Here is an 18,076-nt window from a genome sequence, read left to right as displayed (position 1 = left end):
CAGATCTGCCCCAGCCCTGCCAGCGGGGACGGGGGTGCGGTGCCCCATGGGCAGAGGGGAGAGACTGGGATGGGGCAGCAGGCAGGGTGGGCACTCCTCCGCACATCTGCCCATCTGTCTGTCCCTCCACCCACCCACCCACCCCTCTGTCCTTCCATCCATCCGCCCACCCGCCCACCCTCTCACCCACCCCTCTGTCCTTCCATCCATCCGCCCACACGCCCACCCTCTCACCCACCCGTCTGTCCTTCCATCCACCCGCCCACCCCCTCGCCCACCCCCTCACCCACCCCTCTGTCCTTCCATCCATCCATCCATCCATCCATCCATCCATCCATCCATCCATCCATCCATCCACCCGCCCACCCCCTCACCCACCCCCTCACCCACCCGTCTGTCCTTCCATCCATCCATCCATCCATCCACCCGCCCACCCCCTCGCCCACACCCTCACCCACCCCTCTGTCCTTCCATCCATCTGCCCACCCAGCCACCCACCCACCCGTCTGTCCTTCCATCCATCCATCCACCCATCCATCTGTCCCTCCAAACACCCACCACCCATCCATCTGTCCGTCCCTCCCTCCCTCCCCCCACCCACCCGTCCGTCTGTCCCTTCAGCCATCCAACCACCCGCCCGTCCATCTGTCCTTCCGTCCACTCACCCACCCTGGGGGTGGACCCCAGCCCTGGGCACGACCCTGCTGCCGTGGTCCCGAGGTGGTGGCTGCTGGGTGCTGCAGGGTGCTGGTGACTGAGCCGGGGGAGCGGTGCCACCTCCCGAGGGTTACAGGAGCTGCGCTGCCATGGCACTCGGTGGCACTTTTGTCCTCTCGAGCCCCATAAAAGCCGCCCCTTGGCCCCGGGTGCAGAGAGCGGCGCCTGCGCTCGGCCCCGCCAGCAGCGTGGGAGAGGAGCCCACCTCGGGGCGCAGGATCCGGCCGTGCCCCAGCCCTCTGCCAGCCCCCACCCGAAAATGCCGAGGGCCTCGCAGCTCCTCCCGCTCCTGGTCCTGCTCGTCCTCGCCGCCACCGCCCAGGGACAGGCCGGTAGGTGCCCCTGCGGCCCCCCCGTCCCCCTGCGCCCCGGGGTGCCCTGGTGGGGTGGCCGTGCCCTCCCCATTGGATCAGCTCCTGGGAGACCTTCCCAGTAGGACCCGTCTGTCCCAGTGCCCAGCAGCAACCATTTTGGGGGCAAAGCAGAAAGATTTGGGGGCACCTGTCTGCTGTCCCCAGTGCTCCCCACCATGCCGGGCACCCCCGCGCTCTCCCGGGGCGGCTTGGCTGTGTCGGGTGTGGCTTCCTCAGCACCAAGGGATGGTGGGGAGGGGGTGGCGATGAGCGCCCGCCGATGTCCCCTGGTGTCCCCAGCATCCCCCGGTGCCAGGCTCGGCACAACCGGGACCCTGTGCCATGGGATGCGGGGGCCCCGTCCCCTGCAGGATGGGGTTCCCCTGAAGCCGGTCCCATCCCCATCCCTGCTCCCATCCCTGTCCCCGTCCCCTGCCGTGCAGGCACCGGCCCCAGGGAGCTGCAGCCCTGGCTCATCGGCCTCACGGCCGTCGTCGTCTTCCTCTTCATCGTCTTCGTGCTCCTGCTGGTCAACCGGCTCTGGCAGATCAGGATGCGCAGGTGGGCCGGCGCGGCAGGGACGCATCCTGCACCCGCCTTGGCGCGGGGTGCCGGCCCAGGAGGGCCACAGGGTCCGGCCGTGCCCAAGGCTGGGAGCAGGGTGCTGCGGGGTGGGGACGGGGCCGTCCCCGGGCGCCGCTCAGCCCCTCTCTCCCCTCGCAGGAAGCAGGGCGGCCTCCAGGACACCCGGGGCACTGACAGGTACCAGACGCGGCCGCTGCGGGTACCCCCTGACCGGGCCTCGGTTCCCCCCTGGGGACGGCCACGTGCTGGCGGTGCCGCGCGTGGCCCGGCGTGCCCTTGCCATGGCCGAAGGCGACGGTGACGCCCCAGGGGAGCGGGCCGGGGTGCCCGTCGCGGGCGGCCATGCCTCGCTGACGCCTCCCTCCCGGCAGGCTGGAGCACGCCGGCTGCGCCAACCCGGCGGCCGAGAAGGACAGCGACGAGGAGAGCGACGGCGAGGAGCGGAGCAAGGCCACGTCCCTCTGAGGCGGTGGCCGTCCCCTGCCCACCCGGTGCCCGGCCCTGGGGACCCCCCGTCGGGCACCACGCCCTCAGCCCCGTCCGCGGGGCGCGGATCCGCGCCGGGTTTTACGGGGCGGCCGCAGGGCGGGAGGTGCCGCGGCGGCCCCGGCGGCCACCAAGACCCGGCGTGGATTCCGCGCCCGCCGGAGTGGATCGGGGAGGGCGGTGGCCGGGGACAGGAGCAGGCCCCGTCCGCACCCCTCAGCCCCGGGCCGGCGGGGGGTCCCGCCCGCGGGGGGGCGGTGGGTGCCCCCGGCTGCACCCCAGTAAAGGTCCCCAGTCTGCCCTGGCGTCAAGCGTCTGGTGTCACCGTGCCGGGGATGGGGCTGTCCCGTGGCCGCCATGGGGCTCCGCACCTCCAGGATGGGGCCCGAGGGTGCTGAGTGCGGGGCACCCCTGGGTGCCACCGGGGCAGAGGACAATGGCGGGTTCCTGGCATGTGACGAGCTGCCAGGCCTCAGTGACCTCGGCATGGCTGAGAGCCGGTGTCCAGCCACGCCGCTGCCCCCCGCCACCCCCGGACCCGGGCGTCCTGCCACAGGTCCCGGGGTGCTCGGGGACCGACGGGTGTCATGGGGGACTGGGGACCCGGGGGGGCTTCCGGCCTCGGCACCCCCGGCTGCCCTGAGCAGCTCTTCGGGACTGGGACAATGGAGACTGCAGGGGTGATGCACGCCTTCGGCCAATGATGTCATACGGGTGAGGACAATGATGTCACGTGCACGAGGTGGTGATGTCACGTGGACAAGGTCTTGATGCAGAGGAGGTGGCAGCAGCGCCGCGTCCCCATGTGAGCCCATGGCTGCACCCACCCATGTCCCCTCTGTGCCTGCCCCCGCCCACCGCCCTGCCACCCCACGGCCCCCGAGCGGGGCTGCGGGACCACCCTGGGGTGCTGCTGCTCCCGGCTCTGCCACCCTCCTCATCAGGGCCAAGAGCACCCACGGGTGGGGGTCCCCACTCCAGTACACCCCAGTACACCCCAGTGCCTCCCCCAGCTGGGACACCCGGTTCCTCCCCAGGGCGGGTGCTGTGCCTCAGTTTCCCCTGGAGGCAGCGAAGGAAGGGCGGAGGCGGGCTGGAGTTGAAGCATAGCTTGTTTAATTTTTATACATTTTTTTTTTTGTCTTTTTTTTTTCCTTTTCTTTTTTTTATCTTTTTTTTTGTGTGTCAGTTTTTTGTTTTTTGTTTTTTTCTTCTTTTTTGTCTCTTTTTCTCTTTTTTGCATAGGGGAGGGGGGGAAAAAAAAAACCAACCAAAAAAAAAAAAAACCAACCAAAAAAAAACCCCCAAAACAAAACAAAAGAAACAAAACAAAAAAAAAGAAAACAAAAAAAAACCCCCAAAATCCATAGTCACGGTCAGTAACTGGTATGTAGGCAGGAGCGGCGGCTATCGGTAATGGCTGCGTACAATGGTATAATCAAATATTGTGAAGCACCAGGGAGGCGAGCGGGGGGCTCGGGGGGGGGGGATCATGCAGGGGTCTGGGATTGGGGGGGGGGGCACAGCCGGGGGGGTCCCGGCCCCGGCTCGCGGCCCTGGTGCGCTCGGCGGGTGTGTAACGGCTGCGGCAAGCGAGAAGCGAGAATCCGGCTAACTATAAAATATAACTGCGAGGGACGGGGGCACCCACCCAGCGCCCCGCGGGGCGGGGAGGGGGGACCCCCCGAAAAGGCGGGCGAGGGCAGCCGGCGGCGCGGAGGCACTGCGGCGGGATTTTTGGTATGGGTGTGAGTCGTGGTCCTGCCGGCTGCCGCCTCGACGCCTTTTTGGGGCGGTTTCTCTCCTTTTGCCGCTCTTTGCCCGGGGGTGGGTTCCCCCCCCCCCCAGTCTCCACCTCTGCTCCCGCCTGCCCGCGGGCATCGCGCGGGGCACCCATGGGTGCTGCTGCGTGGGGGCACCCACGGGTGCTGCCCGCCCCAGCTGGTGGCGGGAGCCCGGGGGACAGAAAGCAGCAATTCCAAACTCATAGTACAAAAAAAAAAAAAAGAAACAAAACAACAACAAACAAGACATATATATATATATAGGGGTTTATATATATATATATATTCCTTTGCGCTTTAAAGTACCTTAACTGTGTGTCGGCCCGCAGGGACCCACGCCCACCTCCGGCCCCTGCAGCCCCATATATATATATGTGGAGAGAGAGATATATATATATGTACAGGTTATTTTTTTTTTATTTATAGGTCACAAGGACTATTTTTAATTAATTTTTTAAGCCGACGAGCCCGACTAAAAACCCTCTAGGAGAGACTGTAGTGCATGAAACCCCCGCGGGAGCCCCGGGCGCGGTGATTGTCGAGCGGACCCCCCCCACGTCCCCACCCTGCCGGGGGCCCCCCCCCCGGAGCATCCCCAGTGATGGGGTGTCCCCCCCGCCCCCCGGCTTTGCGCCCACCCCGGCTTTGGCCACCGAGCCCAGAGGCCGCGGGGGGATAAAAAATAAGGGAGAACGATTAAAAAAAAATAAAAATAATAAAAATTAGTGGTCGTCCCCCCTGTCCCCGCGCAGCCGGTGCCCCCAGGGAGGGGTCCGGGGGGGAGTTTGCATATTCCCTTTGGGCAGAGCCGCGGGGGCACGCGGCCCCGGGGTGGTGGGTGTCGGGGGGAGCAGTGCAAAGACCCCCGGGGGCGGTGGGGGCTCCCCGGACCCCCAAGGGAGAGCCCCCGGCCCGACCCCCCCCTGCTGCCGCCCTCCAGGCTGGGGGGGCGTCGAGTTGATTATTTTTTGCCTTTTTTTTAACATGTTTTAAGGTGCTTTTCTTGCCGAGGGCGGGTTTTGGGGGGCTGCGGCCGCAGCCCGGCCAGACGTGCTGCGGGCCCGGGGGGTAAAGGCAGCAAAAGGGGGGGGTGGGGGGTGGGGGGACACCCCAGACGGTGCCCCCGTGGGGCCGGGGGCTTCATCGGGGCGGGGGGGCCCAGGCCCGAGGGGCGCCAGCGCCCCTCGCCTCCCCCCAGGCCCCGCGCTCGCCAGGGGGGCTGGGGGGGCTGCCCCGGGTGCCCCCCGCTCCCTCCCTCCCTCCGCTGGCTGTCACTCCGCTCACCGCTGAGAAATGCTGTTTTTAATAACTTTTTTTTCCTTTGAGCTGATCCTTTTCTAGCCTTAAAACCCTTTTTTTTTCTTTTTTTTTTTTTTTCAATTTTCTCTCTTTTTTTTTTTTTAATTCTATTTTTTTAATTTATTTTCCCCCGACTGGACGCTAACCTCCCACTCCCCGCGTTGCATTGTCCTTGCAGAAATCAATACTGCACCTTGCATAAAGAAGAGTCTCCCAAGGATGTTCCCCCGCCCCGTGGGACCCCCAACAAACGGCACCGGTGGGCGAGACCCCGGCGGGACATGCCCCCTCCCCGCCCCCCATCCCCCGCTAATACTTTTGGACACCAAAAAAAAAAAAAATTAAAAATTTTTAAAAACTGTTGACGACGACGTTTCTTCATTACAAAGCAGCAGCGACGCGCGGTGCCACCCGCCCATCGGTGTCACGACCCGCGCCAGTCCTCAGCCTCAGGGCGCTGGGGAGGGGGGTGTCTCTCTCTCTCCGGCTGGCGGGACGCTTGGGTTTTAAGGCAAATTCTGGATTTTTTGGGGGTGTCGGGACCCCACTCGGCAGCTGGCACAGCAGGGAACAGGCAAAGTGACGGTGAGAGGGGGCCTCCTGCCGGGACTTTGCCCGTTCCCCGCTGTGCCAGCCGGACCCCCGGAGATGAAGCCGATGGGGATGGAGATGGGGAGGGGGCTGCGACCCCCCTGACACCAGCCCTGGGGGGGGGCACAGCTACATTCACACGGTTTCATTCCTGTCATGAGAGCAGCTGGGCTCAGCCCTCCCGGCCCTGCGCCCCACTGAAAACCAATTAAAAAGGCGGGGGCGTCCCCCACGGCGGGGGGGTGGGATGCTGTGGCCCCCCCGGAAGGGCTCAGCCATGGGGGTCGCCATCCCTGGTTCTCCCCGCGGAGACCCCGACCGCATCCTCGTCCATCCTGCCGCACCCGGACGCCTGCGTTCCCCGAGCGTTATGGGGGGCGGGGTCTGACCCGGGGGGGGCCCTGCCGCCTCCCGCCTCGCTGCCTTTGGTTGCTGGAAGCAGAAAACCAAAATAAAAACCCTCAAAAGGGAAGGAAAAAAAAAAAAAAGAGAGGCAAAGCAAAGGGGTGGCCGGACCCCCCCCGGCCCCCCCCCCGGCCGGACCCCCCTTCGCCGGCGCAGCTGAGCGGCTATTGCATATTCCGGTGTGTTGGCGCAGAGGATGCATCGGTATTACCAACTGGAAGACGTTTCCGAGGGGGAAAATTGGTTAAAAAAATAATAATAATAGAGAGAAAAGGGACTTTTCCGGCCGAGAAGAAGCCATGCAGGAGGCGAAGGGGGGGGCGGCCGCCCCCGGCCCCCCCGGCCCCCCGGGAGCCCCGGGCATGCAGCGACTCCCTCGCACTGATATCGGGTCCGGTAATACTTAGTCTTCGAAGGCAAGGCACATCATGTGGTATAAAATTTCGTGCAAATTAGGAAAACATGGATTTTTTTTTTTTTCTTGTGGTTTTTTTTTTGTTTTACGGCTTTTTTTTTCTTTTATACAGAATTTTTTTTGTTTTTTTTTTTCCTCTTTTTTTTTTTTTCTCTTTTGCTGAAGGGGGAAGGTAGAGCCGGTTAATACAGTCTGCCATGCACAGCATCAGCCATCCGCGGCTGGGTTGAGCCAGGTCACCAGATCCTGTTAAAGCACCATGCAGTTTATTTGTCTTTTTTTTTTTTTTGTCTTTTTCTTTTTTTTCATGTGTTTCTTTTCTCAGATCTTTAAAAAAAAAAACAAAACAGGTTTCCCTCTCCGCCAAGCGCTTTTTTTGTTGTGTTTTTTTTCTTTCCTTTTTTTTTTGTGGGTTTTCTCCTTTTCTTGTCCTTTTTGATTATTTTTTCGTCTCCCGGGATTTCCTGCGTCAGCCCTTTCCCCGGTGCTGCGCCGCGGGCGGGCAGGATCCGGCCTCGCTGTGCCGTCCCGGGGGGGTGGGAAGCGGGGCGGTGGGATGGGGGATGCGATGCCGGTGGTCCACGGGGCAGCTCTGGGTGCCAGGGGAGGGGGCCGGGCGGGTGGCGGCGGTGGCCTCGGTGACGTCCCCTGCTCCTGGACATCCCACGGTGGCTTCTCTCCATCATCACCCGTGGGGTGTCCCCTGGGGCGCGGGCTCCCTGGGGTCCCTTTGGGGACAGGCCCGGGACCGGTCTCTTCTGCGGCCGTCACCGTCTCGCTGGAGACGCCCGGTGCCTTCGTCATCTTCCTCCTCCTCCTCGCCTCGGCCGCTGTGGGTCCCTCTGCTCTAAGGCACTGCCACGTCCCCGCGTCCCCTTCCCGGCCACGCCGCCGTCGCATGGGACAGGGACGGCCGGGCGCTTCTTCCAGCGCTGCCCCCGGCTGGGGGCTCCTCCGGGGGTCCCGGGACCCCTCCCCGCCGCAGTTCAGGCACTTGACGCGGGGCCGGGGGCTCCGTGGGGCTGGCTCTGCCCTCGCCCTCGCTCGGGCTCCTTTTCTCCATCCTTTTGTATTAAAAAAAAAAAAAAAACCCCAAAAAACCCCAAACCAGCCATCCCGGCAAGCCAGTGCCGGGGGCTCCGTCTCCTCCTCCTCCTCTTCCTCCTCCTCCTCCTTCTCCTCCTTTTTTGTGATTTTTTTTTTCTTTTCTTCTTTTTCTTTTTTTTTTTTGACAATTCCCTCTTAAAAGTGCATTTCCTACAAAATGTGCAACACAAGCGCACCCTCTCCTCGCCATCCACCTGGTACCTGTCCACAGGAATGCATAGCTCAGACACACGGACGCACGCCCCCGCCACGGCCCCGCAGACCCCCCCGGCGCGGGGACACGCAGGGGGACACAGGGACACACGTGGGGACACATGGGGCCGGGGCCGGTGCACGCCGGGGGGCGAGGAAGGCGTTGCAGAGAGATGGCGACCGGTGCCCTGGCCTGACGGTGGCAGCCCGGGTCCTGCTGGGATCGTGGTGGGAGCGTCCCCATGCCGTGTCCCCGCGGGAATCGGGGTGCCACCGCCTCCGCGACCGTCTCCAGCCGTGCCCATGCACCCCCTGTGGCCTCAAGCCCTCTCCTCCTGTGACACCCGCTCGTGCCAAGCCGAGCAGGCCACCACGCCACTGTGTCACCGTGCCACCGCGTCACCACATCACCGTGTCACCGCAGCACCACGTCACCGTGTCACCACGGCACCACGTCACCGTGTCACCGCGGCACGGCATCGCCCATCCCCGAGGTGCTTTCACGGCACGGAGCATCACATCGCCCCGACAGCGAGCGCGGCCGCATCCGTTGAGAACCGGCGGCAGGAGGCGTCCCCCCACCCCGCCATGCCCCACCCTGGCCCCGGGGCCCCCCGAGAGTCTGCGTGGGGCTGGGGGGGCGGCGGGGGGGGGGTTTGATCTTTTCTACTCACATAGAGGCAAGAATGAGAGAGTCAAGAGCCGTTTGCATATCCGACCCTCCGGCGAGCGGCCGGCAGGGCTCTGGCGCCGCAGCCCCGCTGCCGCTCCGGGAGGCATCGCTGGCACGAGTTGTGTCAGGTCTTGGCGCGGCGCCGGCCGACAGGGCAAATAATAGTGTTTTTTTTTCTTTTTTTTCTGTTTCTTTGTTTTCTGGCGCATCGCCGGGGGAGGGGGAAGGTCCTCCTGGGATGGGTTGTTGTTTTGTTTGTATTTTTTTTTTTCCTTTTTAAAAAAGTTTGACCCTTTTCCTTCTTCCTTTCCCTCGCTCTTTCCTTCGGGTGTGGGTTTTGCTTGTCGTCGTCGTCGTCGTCGTCGTCGTCATCGTGAGTCCGCGCTCTCCGTCGTCACCGCAAGGCTGGGCCTGGTGCTCGGGGACGGGGATGTTCCTCTGGGGGTGCCTAAAGCAGAGGAGAAGGGAGGCGAAGGGGCGGCACGGCGGCGGTTATCCCAGGTACCAGGACTGCCGGGAGAGAAGAGAGAGGCTGGCGTTAGAGCTCTGTGCCGCGGAGCCACTCCATCCCCTCGGCGCGTCCCCCCCCACCCCGAGACAGCTGTCCCCACACTGTCACCCTGCTCAGCTCGCCCTGCTGCCCCGCGCAGGGCCGGCGTCCCAATTCCTGCACTGAGTTTGTCAGTCCTCTGCACCGGGGCCACCCGCGTCCCCCTTGCTGGCCGGTCCCTCTGCACCTCCACGGCAAAGGCGACGCTCCCTAGGGAACAGTCCCGCTTGGGGACGGGTGGGGGGCTGGCAGGGCTGGGGACCCCGCGGGGTGGCCCCCTGCCACCCTCCCATTGTCTCCCGCCCCCCAGCCCCAAGTTCAAGTTTGTCCCTGATTACCTCATGTCTGGTTTCCGTTGGCAACGAGACAGCTCGGGCCGCCGCTTCCCTTAACCCTTCCCAGCCCCGCCACACATGACCCGAGAGGAGCAGGTCTCAGCTACCCCTCCCGGGGACGCAGGACACCACTTTGTTTCCCCCGTGCCTCAGTTTCCCCATGTAGAGCACCCTTGAGCCCTGGGGAGGCTCCTGGAGCGTGACCGGACACACGCGCACAGGGACAAGGACCCTGGGGTCCTGGGGCTGCAAGGGGCCGTGACCCCTGGGGTGCCAGGGGAGTACAGGGCACCCTGCTCCCCTGAGCCTCTCCCAGCGCTGCCCCACGTCTTCTCTTTAGGGACCCAAAGGCCTCGGGGTGCCCACCCCACTGTGCTCTGCCCACGTGTAGGATTGGGGAAACTGAGGCAGGGCAGGGGGCTGTGGGCAGAGCCAGGCCCCCTGTGTTTGCCCCCTGCTACGGCATAGCACCCTTGGGTGTGCCAGCTCATGGTCCCCAAGTGCTCGCACCCTGGCACAGCACAGCACCCTTGGGTGCCCCATGGCACAGCTCATGGTCCCCGAGTGCTTGCACCCCGGTAAAGCACAGCACCTCTGCGTGCCCCACGGCACGGCTCAGCGCCCTCAGTACTCGCCCCCAGCGGATGCAGCACCCCGGGGTGCCCCTGGCACGGCGCCATCCACACACCCACCCTGCTGCCCCGGCACTGGCGTCACCCACCGCACAGGGCTGCAGCCTCCCAAAGCTGCCCCTGCTGGGACCGCTGAGGCCGGCCAACTCGTACCACAAGTGAGGCAAGGTGCTGGCACTCCCGCCCTGGCCCCGCGGCACTGCTCGCGGCACTGGCACCGGCTCACAAACTGTCAGTTGAAAAATACCCAGGACTAACGAAAAGCCCCTGGAAAGGCGCACGCCACATCCCGCTGCGGCTGGAGCGGCCGGCGGGCACAGTCGGGCGAGAGCAGGGTGCCCATGCCCACCTGGAGAGGGGCCCCGATGCCCCTCGTCCGGGGATGCTGTAGGCACCGGGGCAGGCTGGCTGTGCCGCGATGCCAGGCGGGACACAGCCAGAGCCTGGTGAGAGGAGGGCAAGGTGTCAGGCGTGGGCACGGCAGTGACCTCCCTCTGCCCTGGGGGACCCTTGGTGGCCCTGAGCCACCAGCAGCGCCCAAGGCCCCGGCATAGGGTGCCGGTGGCCATGCCCATGGTGGGGATGCCATGGCGGCCATACCCATTAGTGGCAATGCCCACAGCGGCGATGTCGAGGCAGTGACGCTCACAGCAGCAATGCCCACAGTAGCAATGCCAGGGCAGCGATGCCATGGCGGTGATGCCCATGGTGGCAGTGCCCATGGCAGCAATGCCCACAGCAGCGACGCCCACAGTAGCGATGCCCACGGCAGTTATGCCCACAGTGGCGATGCCCACGGTGGCAATGCCCACGGTAGCGATGTCACTGCAGCCATGCCACGGCAGTCATGCCGTGGTGGGGATTCCCATGTCAGCAATGCCATGGCAGTGATGCCCATGACGGCGATGCCTGCAACGGCCATGCCCATGGTGGCAATGCTTATGGCAGTGATGCCACAGTGGTGATGCCCATCATGGCAACAGCCACGGCAGCAATGCCCATGGTGGCAATACCACGGCAGCGATGCCATGGTGGGGATGCCCATGTCGGCAAGGCCATGGCAGCGATACCCACGACGGCGATGCCCGCAACGGCCATGCCCACGGCGGCGATGCCCACGGCGATGCCACGGCGGCGGTGCCCGGGGCGAGGGCAGGAGAGTCCCCCCAGCAGCATCCCCGCTCTCACCTGTGCCTGATAGATACTCCCAGGATCCCTTGGTCCTAATCCCACGAAGGAACGGTTCGCAGGGGGCGTGCCTGGTGCAGAGTAGGCTGGGGAACAAACGAGAGCTCGTTAACGGGGCTGCCGGTGGCACTGCCATCGTCCCCCCCGGGGGCCAAGCCCGGCCCGTTCCCTGGCGCTGCTGGGACGGGCGTCCTGGGCACCCGGAGCTGGCGGCCGAGCGACGTCCCTGGCAGCGCCCCGGCAGCAGGCGAGCGGAGGCCGGGGATGCTGCGCCCGGGGCGGTGCTGCCCGTCCTGTGCCCTGCTGGAGGGGCGGCTTCAGGGCAATGGCAGGCTGGGGGGGGCGAGATGCCCCCGGGGTGCAGGCGCAGTCGGGTGCTCCCCTGCCGTGCCGGCGCTGCGGCTTCCTGAGCAGAGCTGCTGTGGGCAAGTGTGATGGGAGCCACCAGAGCCACGTCCCCGCGCTGCCACCTCCACCCCAACGCTGGGGGTCCAGCAGTGGGACCCTCGGCCCCGCTGAGCTCCCGGAGGCAGGGTGCTGCCGGGGGGCACGGGGGGCTCAGAGCCAGCTGGCCTCTGCGCCCCTTGGGGACAGGCAGTGTTCCCCGCGCGCATCCTTCCCCGAGCCCGGGGGGAACTGGCACTGCCCAGTCCCTCCCCGTGGCCATGGCCCCGTCACCAGCCGGGCCACGCCACCCCCAGCTCTCCCCTCCAGATCGGCCAGGCTTTGATTTCTTCATGCCACATAACCTTGACACCCGCCGGCCGGCTGGCGGCACCCAGCAGTGGCCTGTCCCCCGAGAACGGTGCCCCCGGGCAGGGCTCGACCCTGTGGGGACGTGGCAGCCTCTCGGGGTACCAGGAGCTGTCCCATGGGTACAGCGGGACAGAGCCAGGGACAACCCCCTCGCGGAGCGTGGCGATGGCACAGCGTCCCACCACTGCCGCACGTGCCCTGATGCCAACCCGGGGGTGACACCAGCATCTGCCCTCTGCGGCCCCGGGTCCAGCGCCCCAAAATCCTCCTGGCCAAGGCGCTAATGCCCCCCGAGGTGGAGCGGAGGGGGATGAGCTTGTCAGCCACCGCTGCTAACGAAGGCGCCCCAGGCGCCTCCCGCCAAGGGCTCCAGGGGGCCTGCACGCAGTCCTTGCACCCACGTCGTTCACAGCCCCCGACCAGATCGGGGTCCCCAGCGCCGGGGACCTCTGTGGCAGCGAGAGGACGGCAGCCCCATGCGGCGCAGCCAGGCACGCTGCCCCCAGCCCCAGCGCCACACGCATGCCGGCTGGTCCCCGTGTCACCAGCAGCACTGCTGCTGCTGACCAGTGGGGAAACTGAGGCACGGAGAGGCGACAGCCTCCCCCACAAGCCCTGCCTGCGCCGGGGGGGTTTGGGCAGGACATTGGCTTGGGGGAGCCCCGCCACGGCTCCGCTCCTGCTCCCCCGGCCGTCTCAGAGGGACGTGGGTCTCGGGCCGGTCCCTCGGACCGGCACGGGACCCCCCGGCTTGGGGGACACAACAGCCGCCTGCCCAAACCCTGCCCGCTCCGACCTGCCTGAGACCCAGCAAACTCATTGCGTGCCGGCTGCCGCCCTCTCCCCGGCTGCGGCTGCGGGGAGGCCACCTCCGCCAACATCCCCCCAGCAGCACCGAGACGGGGGGGACCTTGGGGGGGCTGCGAGAGGAGGGGGCCGGCCGGGCCGGGGAGAGGGGTGGGCGCCGCGGGGTGCTTACTGGGTGATGTCGGTGAGGTCGTCCCTCCCTCGGTAGTTGTCGTGGTGGATTTGGTGTCAGGAGAGACGGCCAAGCGGGGCATGCCGGGGGGAGGTGGCGGCGCCAGCATCTGCGTGGGCAGGTAGTGGCTGGGCACTTTCACTTGACCACTTCCATTTAACTGGGGACACAACACAGACAGAAAAACAAACAGCACAAGCCATTAGGAAGCACGAGCAGCACCGGCAAAGCCGGCCGGTGAGCCCCCGGTGCCGCCTGGCATGGGCACGGAGCATCCCTCACCACTGACACGAGTTTGTTGGGTCTCAGAGCAGCCCTGAACGGTCGGCGCCGGCGACAGGGAAATCACGGCGGTGCAGGGGGTTCGGGGTGGGCTGGGGGGGGCCATGCCCCGTGGCGGCGCATGCCAGAGCGGGGAGCTGTGCCCCCCTCTCCGCGGCGGCGGGAGGCCTTTGAAGCGCTCACCTGCGGGGAAGGGGCACCCCACGGCGGTGGCACAGCACCGACCTTCAAAGGCTCCTGTACCCGCTCCCCGCGCCCAACCCGGCGGGGAGCTGCTCCGAATCCGGCCTCCGCCAGCCCGGCACTGAGCCACTGTGGGGGGAAGAGTGGCTGTGCCCCCCACCCTGGCATCAGGCTTCGCCAGTGAGGGGCAGCAGGAGGGTGCTGGGCAGAGCTCAGAGGGGCTCCCGGAGACCCTCCGCATCCAGGGGGCAGAGCGGGGGCACAGGAGCGCACGGGAATGGGAATGCGGCCACCCCTGGCCCCTGGCTTCAGGCATGAAGGGAGACCGGGTGGGTGGGTGCGTGGGGTGCTGGGTGCGTGGGGTGCTGGGTGTGCGGGGTGCTTGGGTGTGCGGGGTGTGGGGTGTGCGGGGTGTGGGGTGCACGGGCTGCTGGGTGCACGGGGTGCTGGGTGTGTGGGGTGCTGGGTGTGCGGGGTGCTGGGTGTGCTGGGTGCTGGGTGTGCGGGGTGCTGGGTGTGTGGGGTGCTGGGTGTGCTGGGTGCTGGGTGTGCGGGGTGCTGGGTGTGTGGGGTGCTGGGTGTGCGGTGTGCTGGGTGTGCTGGGTGCTGGGTGTGTGGGGTGCTGGGTGTGTGGGGTGTGGGGTGCACGGGCTGCTGGGTGCATGGGGTGCTGGGTGCATGGGGTGCTGGGTGCGTGGGGTGCGGGGTGTGCGGGGTGCTGGGTGCATGGGGTTGCTGGGTGTGTGGAGTGCTGGGTGCGTGGGGTGCGGGGTGTGCGGGGTGCTGGGTGCATGGGTTTGCTGGGTGGGGGGTGCATGGGGTGCTGGGTGTGCTGTGCATGCAGGGTGCTGGGTGTGTGGGGTGCATGGGTTGCTGGGTGCATGGGTTGCTGGGTGCGTGGGGTGCTGGGTGTGCGGGGTGCTGGGTGTGCAGGTTGCTGGGTGCGTGGGGTACTGGGTGTGTGGGGTGCGGGGTGCTGGGGCGAGGCAAGGCACACAGCAGCACGGCGTGGCCCTGCCACCCCCGTGGGGATGCTGGGGGACACGGCGCAGTGGCGAGGCTGACGGGTCACCAGCCGGCTGCGCGGGCGGACGGGGCACGCAGAGCCCGTCGCTCTCCCAGGCACGCCGGCGGACGGTGGCTCTTCGGCGACGGTCACACATCCCCTGCCAGACGCCCTGCTCCCACCAGACACCCCCAGCCCCAGCTGACGGCTCAGCCCCGGCACCCACTGCCCTGCCTCCCCTATGAGGCGGCGCCCCGCGCTGAGCCGGGGGACGGCACCTCCATCGCCGGAGAAACAAGGTGCCAACACCGACCAGGCGCAGCGGCGCTCCCGAACCAACGCAAGGCACCGGCCGGAGCCGCTCAGCCCCAACCACAGTGGAAGGAACACCCGACTGGGCTGGGTGCTGGCACCCAGGTGCCACCGGAGCACCCCGATCCCCCACACGCGGCGGCGGCGGTGGCGGTGACGGCGGTGGCGGCAGACGATCCAGGGGACGCCCCTGCGGCAGCGGGGCCGGCAGCAGCCCCCAGCGCCCCACGGCGAGGTCGGTGATGGGATGCAGGGATGGGGCCGGATCCTTACCGGTCCGGGCTGCTGGTTGGACGGGTCACAGGCCAGCGAGACGAGATCTTTCAGCGGGTCCTGCGGGTTGAGATGAGGCGGGTACCGAATGGCCGTGTGGGGGAAGTAGGTGGAGGCCGTCTGGGGGAGGATGGAGGTGGTGGGGAAATGCAGCGCAGACGACGGGTGTGGGCTTCGAGCGATACCTGTGGGAGAGGGCGAAAGGGGGGGGAGGTGTCACTGCGAGCCAGCTGCTGCTCCAGCCCCCCCGCCCGTTCGCCTGCTCGCTCCGTGCCTCGGTTTCCCCGCCGGGACACTCACCGCTGTGCACCGCGATGACGGGACGGTGGTGCTGCGTGAAGCTGCTCAGCCGGGGCGAGGAGTCCTGGGGCGACGGGCTGTTGAAGGGGGACTTGTCCATCTCCGTCTTCTTCACGGTGGGGGAGATGCCTGGGGAAAGCGGGGCGCAGCGTCACACCTCGGCACCCGCTGCGGGACCCCAAAGTCCCGGGGCTGCTGCCAGCCCGGCCCGGGGTTGGGGCGCTTGTTCCTGGGGTGAGGGGCACCCTGGGGACAGGCTGGGCGTGGGGAGGGGGCGTGGGTGCGCGTGCACGTGTCTGTGCGTGTGCAGGAGGGTGTGCACGTGTGTGGGCGTCTCTAGGGCTGCACCGCGGGCGTGCACACGCACACGTGTGTGTGCGCCAGCGCAGGGGTGTGCGTGAGCGTGCGCACAGCTGTGCGCGTGCATGTACACGTGCATGCGTGTGTACCAGCACGACCGTGTGCACCGTGCGAGTGCGGGTACATGCACACGTGTGTGCAGGCGTGTGTTCATGCCGGGGCATCAGCCGGAGCGTGCGTGCGTGCCTGTGTGCCCAGCTGTGCGTGCAAGCGCACGTATGTGTGCATGCAGGTGCACACAACTCTGCGTGCGTGCGTGCGCTCACCCAGGGTGCAGACGTGGGTGCCCCCACGGGTGTCCCCATGACCCTGCAGCCCCCACTGGGCACCCACCTCCCCTGGTGCCCTGGGGCTGGGGGGTCACATCCTGCCAGCACAAGGGGCTCCCGGGGAGGCAGAAAGGTGCCGGTCCCGGGGGTGACCCCTCCTGCAGCCCCGGCCCCCAGGACCCCCCCGCAGCGCTGAATGCCCGGGTCCCTGAGGGCCACCCCGGGGCACAGGGCCGAGCGGGAGGGGGCGGCGGGTGCGTTAATCCCCCGCCACCGTGACTTTAGCTCTGGCCATTTGGCCCAGGCCCGGTAATGGGTTTAGCCCCTTCTCAGCCGAGGGTTAGGAGGATTTCCCAGAACATCCCGTACGGGATTGCCATAACGCCCCGCCGCCCCGGCTGAGCCCCCCCGCCCCACGCCCCCGCCGCGGATCAGGCCGCCGGCGGGGAACGGGGACGCCCCTGCACGGCTCCCTCCCGCCACGCACTCCAGTGCAATGCTTCGGGGGGGTGACATCTCCCCCCAGGACCCTCCTGCCCTCCCACTTGCCCCCGTGGCACCGGCCCCATGGGGCCTGACGTGGGGCAGGATGGGGCACAGTCCCTGGCACATAAGGGGCACCGTCCTGGGGCAGGACTCGCTCTCCCCAAGCCTCCTTCCTTGCCTCCAGCCCCCCCGGCCGGGCACCCCCCAGGCTCTGGCAGGGCTGGGGGGCCAGGATGGATCCTGCCCCGCCGTTGGGGACGTGGGGAGGCAGGGTAAGAGCCAAGGGGGGAGAAGACGAGCGGCTCCTTCGCCTGCAGCACCGCGAAGGCGCCCTGGGGCGTGGGAGCCGCTGTGCCAGCCCCGCAGTATCGCTTTAATTAGCCCAGCCCCCCCCTTTTCTTAATGAACAGCTAATTGGGGCTGTCTAGACAGGAAAGGGAAAAAAACCGCCAAGCAAGAAAGAAAGCTGTCCGTAGCGCCAGCGGCCGCCGTGGGGCTGGGAGAGGCCGGCGTGGGGCTGGGGCGCTGGGCTGGCCCTATAGCGAGCACCTATAGAGAGAGCCTCTGCCTAAATGGGGGGGGCCTGTAGCAACACCGTGGCACCTACAGAGAGCCTCTGCCTAAATGGGGGGGACCATAGCAACACCCGGACACCTATGGGGAGCCTGTGCCTAAATCAGGGGGCCCTATAGCAACACCATGGCACTATAGAGAGCTTGTTTTTAAAGGGGGGGTCCTATAGCAACACCACGGCACCTACAGAGAGCCTGTATCCAAGCAGAGGGGTCCTATAGCAACACCACAGCAGCTATAGAGAGCCTGTGACTTAATGGGGGGCTCTATAGCAACACCACAGCCCCCAGAGAGAAGCAGTGACTTGCTGGGGGGCCCTATAGCAACACCACAGCGCCTATAGCCAGTTTGTGCTTTGGCCTGAGGGCCCTATAGCAGCACCACGGCACGTACAGAGTGCCCGGGCTTTCACGGGGGAGGTCTGACAGTGGCGCCTGTAGAGAACGGGTGAGCTGGCTGGGGGGCCCTATAGGAGCAGGAGGGCACCTATAGAGAGGCCCCTATAGGGAGGCACCTACCCCCTTCCATGTCTTCTGTCCAGTTGCGGCTGCTGCTGGTGGGGGAGTTGGAGGAGGTGTAGTACTCGCCGCCCGGGCTGGTGTCGATGTCGTCCTCCATGGACCCCGACTTGTGCCGTTTGCTCCTGGGGGGGCAGGGAAGGGATCAGCGCCAGCCCGCGGCAGGATCCGGCCTGCCCCCGTCTCCCCCGCGGCGAGGCGGCCAGCGGCCCACGGCTGTGCTGGGGCTGGCCCCGGCATCGCCCCGGCATCGCCCCGGCATCGCCCCGGCACGGCCCCGGCGGCACCTACCCGCTGGAGGAGGTGCTGGGCAGCGTCCTCCTCATGCCGGTGCTGGAGGGGTTCAGGTCGTAGGCCAGGTGGCCCTGCAGCTCCCCCAGGGAGAAGTTTGGCCCCGTGCCCGTCACCACCGGCGCTGCGGGGAGAGAGGGGGATCAGGGGGGGCCCGGCATTGCCCCCCGCCCGGC

At 66.5% G+C, this 18,076-nt stretch overlaps 1 protein-coding gene across 11 annotated transcripts in view; it reads right to left on the bottom strand.

Moving 5' to 3' along the window:
- Positions 1-4,886: 4,886 nt before the first annotated feature.
- Positions 4,887-18,076, bottom strand: part of NFIC (nuclear factor I C) — a 46,870-nt gene continuing 33,680 nt past the window's right edge. For 4 of the 11 annotated variants that reach the window (XM_075175251.1, XM_075175253.1, XM_075175249.1 and 1 more), the window contains exons 5-11: positions 17,901-18,024; positions 17,610-17,734; positions 15,404-15,532; positions 15,104-15,288; positions 13,048-13,207; positions 11,313-11,398; positions 4,887-9,117 (exon numbers count right to left, since the gene is read on the bottom strand). In XM_075175251.1, coding sequence (XP_075031352.1) covers positions 9,100-9,117; positions 11,313-11,398; positions 13,048-13,207; positions 15,104-15,288; positions 15,404-15,532; positions 17,610-17,734; positions 17,901-18,024 — 827 coding nt within the window. In that variant the 3' untranslated portion in view covers positions 4,887-9,099. The remainder of the gene's footprint in view (positions 9,118-11,312; positions 11,399-13,047; positions 13,208-15,103; positions 15,289-15,403; positions 15,533-17,609; positions 17,735-17,900; positions 18,025-18,076) is intronic. The other 7 variants (XM_075175257.1, XM_075175259.1, XM_075175255.1 and 4 more) reach the window with 3 other exon arrangements.

The sequence above is a fragment of the Calonectris borealis genome, chromosome 28 (assembly GCF_964195595.1).
Source record: "Calonectris borealis chromosome 28, bCalBor7.hap1.2, whole genome shotgun sequence".
NCBI lineage: Eukaryota > Metazoa > Chordata > Aves > Procellariiformes > Procellariidae > Calonectris > Calonectris borealis.
The sequence above is the reverse complement of the archived record's forward strand: the minus strand, read 5'-3'. Positions and strand labels throughout refer to the sequence as shown.